Source organism: Solanum pennellii, chromosome 7, assembly GCF_001406875.1.
Source record: "Solanum pennellii chromosome 7, SPENNV200".
In the NCBI taxonomy this organism is placed as follows: domain Eukaryota; kingdom Viridiplantae; phylum Streptophyta; class Magnoliopsida; order Solanales; family Solanaceae; genus Solanum; species Solanum pennellii.
The window spans coordinates 63,501,845-63,505,828 of NC_028643.1; the positions used below are offsets into that span (position 1 = coordinate 63,501,845).

General features: G+C 33.5%; 1 protein-coding gene across 1 annotated transcript; it reads right to left on the reverse strand.

Moving 5' to 3' along the window:
• Positions 1 to 1,086: 1,086 nt before the first annotated feature.
• On the reverse strand, positions 1,087 to 2,237 carry LOC107025146. The gene is made up of 3 exons (XM_015225986.1): positions 2,068 to 2,237; positions 1,485 to 1,543; positions 1,087 to 1,424 (listed from the first exon to the last, which is right to left on the reverse strand). Exons 1-3 carry the CDS (start codon positions 2,235 to 2,237, stop codon positions 1,087 to 1,089), a joined length of 567 nt encoding a protein of 188 aa, XP_015081472.1.
• Positions 2,238 to 3,984: the final 1,747 nt, after the last annotated feature.

Sequence of the window (3,984 nt, forward strand, 5' to 3'; positions counted from 1 at the left end):
AAGCTTCCTGGATTCAAATGGAAGAAAACCTACTTAGTAAAAAAAACAAAAAACATTGGGTCATGTAGAGGTTGTGAATATGAGTCAAATGAGTTTAATTATTTCATTAGATCATTGAGAATAATTTATGAAACTACTCATCCTTATTCTCTTATACTTGGTTTTCCGCGCGTGCGTTGCACGTGGTTGTTGTGTATTGATATTGCTACCTGTATGCAAATGTATTTGTATGGCTCATTTTTTTGTGGCACGGACCTTGCCTTTTACTTGTTCCTTGAACTTGTGTTTTTATCTCCATTTTAGCTATTATCCTTGTGAACTCCTTTCTATATTTTGCTACCTGGAATAGTCCTAATAAAGTCATACATAGTGTGTCTGTCAATTTTGTACCATTAAGTTTGAACTAAATCCAATTGATTGTCATTTGACTACCTTTTACATCTAAAATGGATGTGTTTTTTATTTTTTAAATGTTTTTTTTTCAAACATGGAAGTGTCATCTTCATATGATATTAGTTGATTTTGCTACATTGTTTTTTCGAAGTGTCGTATGATTACTTGTTTACTAAGGTTGTCATAGTGCGTAGTGAGTGTAAATGTGACGACCTGTTTGTTTATTGATGTTGTTGTATGTTTGTTGCTTAATTATGATACTGGTTAAGTGTTTCTGGCGGAATCTGCGGTTGTCAGTTTTAATGATTGTATAGCGAGTAGCTGTGTCTTTCTGTAGATAGTTGCTGGTGAATGTTTACAATGCGAGAGATGGAAGTCATGTCTATTCCTGTGAATAGTGTTGTTTGTTAAAGTGCTCTGTTTTTATGTTATATACGGTTTGTGCCAGCATATGTGACGTACTTATATCCTTTTTCATGTTTAAGATTTTGGTTACTCTATTACAGTATTACATAATATCACTGTGTACTTTTATATTCATTATGCCATCTTTAGCATCCAAAAACTGTACTTTGTTGTTTTTGTTTGACATGTACAGTTGAGTATCGTCCTGTTAATGTTTCAATATTATTTAATAATTGTATGTATATTTTTATATTGTGATAAGCACTAAATTAATGTCTTATTTAGTAATCAAATCTCTCCCAAAACATCCTTGTATACAATATTTCTCGTATATATCCCTGTGTGCCGCTCTGGTTGTTTAGTCATGACCAATACTTTTGTTTTCGACATAGATATTCCTCTGGACAGTGCTACGTACAATTGACCATGTGAGAATACATGTTGTGGTAGGTACAATCCAATATTTGGTGTTGTCAATGCTTGTGCCCTATTTATCGTCATTGCAAAGCACAGACGTATTGGAAATAGTTTCCGAATAAATTTGAAAGGATAACCTTCATTTTCGGGCGCTGATATTTGTATTGTTGGAGTAAACACTGTTTTGGCATATTCACCTGTTATTAATTCTGCATGTATAACATTCTTGTCAAATCACCTACAAATCAATCGCGTGCCATTGCACAAACCATTTGATGGGTCCAGATTTCTCAACATCATTATGGGTGCATTTTCTTTGAGTACTAACCTACAATTTAACATGTAAGCATTCATCAATAAATATTTATGAGCTAATATAGCAATAAGACAAATGTGTTATTGTTGATATATATGATAATGTACCTATGCGGCGGAAGTCCATTTGGTATTAATGTGCTAATGTATTCTTCTTGATAGTAGTTGTTGGTATCTCTTCCGCTGAGTCAAAGCTGAGTATGTGTTTATTTCTCCTGAAAAATTTTCCGATCATCAATTCATTCAAGTTATCTACAATTCATTTCTACTTTCTAAGATTGCATGTTCTATTATATAATGTGCCAATTTATAATTATCTTGAAGCGATGGAAATATTTCCCTGACCAATGATTCTTCTTGATTACTACCTTCACTTGATTGAACAATCATTTGATGTGGAACTTCTTTTAAATTATCTCTAATGGTGTTTTCTTCTCCGTTACCAATACGAAGCAATAGTTCACTAAAACTTGTATCTGCTTTTGCTCGCATATTTTTATTAAGTTGTATATTTCCATTAAAGGCGACAAATATGACCTCACTAAAATTGCAGCTACCGTCTCCGCACGTGTCGATTTTTGTACAACAGGCAGAACTTGTCGAAAGTCACCTCCAAACAACATAACTTTCCCGCCAAAAGGTGCATCTTTATCCATTATATCGCAAAATCTTTTGTCGACTGCTCCAATTGTGTGCCGCTTAGCCATGGTCGCTTCATCCCATATTATGATTTTGGATAGTCTAATTAGTTTTGCACCACCACCTTGCTTTGACATATTTGTCATTTTTTTCTCATTTGGTTGTAGTGGTATGTTAAATCTTGAGTATGTTGAATGACCTCCAGGGAATATTTCCGCTGCCACACCACTAGTTTTAGATGCCAGTGCTATCATACCTTCTGATCTAACCTTTGCCTGTAATGCCCGATACAGGAATGTTTTCCCGGTTTCCCCAGGACCATTTACAAAGCACAAACCTGGTGTTTCTTAGTTCATCCTTTCGATAATGGAATTGAAAGCATGGGCTTGCTCTTGATTTATTTTGGATTGGGCGGAAATATCTTCAACTGGAACATTCACATTCATCTATTCCATTATTTCTCTACATTCCTGTGGTTCTACTTGTTGAAATTTTTGATTTATTTGTGGGATATCATATTTTTCAACAGCTTATCCCATACTTTCCAAGTAAAAATTTGTACTTTTCAAGGTACCTTGTAGTGGTGTCTTAGTTGTTCTTCTCTAGTTCCTTCGAAAGTCTTCTGCCATATCACTGTAATATTTGTCCCCCAGACATCACACATCTTCTGGGTTGCAATGCACCAATATTGTAGCGAACAAACTTCGAAGAACGGTCGACATCTTAAAGGTCACAGCCTCTCGTAAACATTTTTAAATTTTTTTATCTGATTCTAATAACCCTGTTTCTTTGGTTGCCTCTTTAAAAGTTTGACACTGCTTTCCATGAACAGTGAGTAAGTATTGAAATGAAGTGGCCCCTCTTACTTGATTCAACAATAGTCTTTCGTAATATTTTTCTCCTTCTCTGGGATTTGCTACAATATTGAGTCTATTAATTTAGAATATTAATTTTTTGAGATTAAGGACGATTTAATTTAATTGTGATTGTCTTGCCAATATACATGTTGTCAATTACCGTGCGGGATTTTCTTTTTGCCCATATTTTGGATTGTGAGTTCCATAGATAATGCTCTGGGAATTCTCGATAGAGATAATTGCGAGCCACAATGTCTATAGAGCATGTCCAAAAGTACTCAGTTAGCATAGTTTTCTTTACCAAGTCTGATCACACGATAGTTTGTTGATTTTGCTTCTTCCAGTAACACACTACATATTGTTGATTAAGATATATATAAAGTCTTGTAATTTCTTTGTTATAATATGTTAATATCCATGTAATTTTTTTTAAATAATGTAAATTACCTGCTTGTTTCCCTGGAAGATGTTATTATATATAGGTAATAATTGCTATATTATGTGTGGTTAGTAGATAATTTAATTTAATTTCTTATTCTTATCACATTATGGGTTAAGTTTTGGAATATTAAATTAAGTAATTAAATATTAGATATATCATATTATATAAATACCAATCGAATTATGATAGTTGAAATGTTAATTGACATCGAGAATTACAAATTTGATTATAAATTTGGGGTGTATTTTTAGGTCAAGATTAAACACACAAAAGTGTGAGTGTTGTTAGTTCTGAAACCTTATTGTGAATATATATACTTGCATAGATTGCATCGATTTGGAAGCTCAACGGAAAGGGAAGGCTCAAGTCCCAGAGTGATTATTAGAGTGATTGAGGCAAGTGGATTTCTAAACCCTTGTTAAGCGTATGAAATTCGTGTATTTTCTTGTGTGATGTTGAGAATGATTTGGAGACTTGTTGCTTATTTGTTGGTGTTGTATTCCTTGTTGTAAATTG

Bases quoted from the DNA above. Each gene is read 5' to 3' on its own strand.
- LOC107025146 (XM_015225986.1), bottom strand. From the start codon at position 2,237: ATGGCTAAGCGGCACACAATTGGAGCAGTCGACAAAAGATTTTGCGAT. The intron at 1,544-2,067 runs GTCATATTTGTC...GTTAAATTGTAG, and splicing joins GTAGCTGCAATTTTAGTGAG to GTTAGTACTCAAAGAAAATG. The intron at 1,425-1,484 runs GTTTGTGCAATG...TTATACATGCAG, and splicing joins AAATCTGGACCCATCAAATG to AATTAATAACAGGTGAATAT.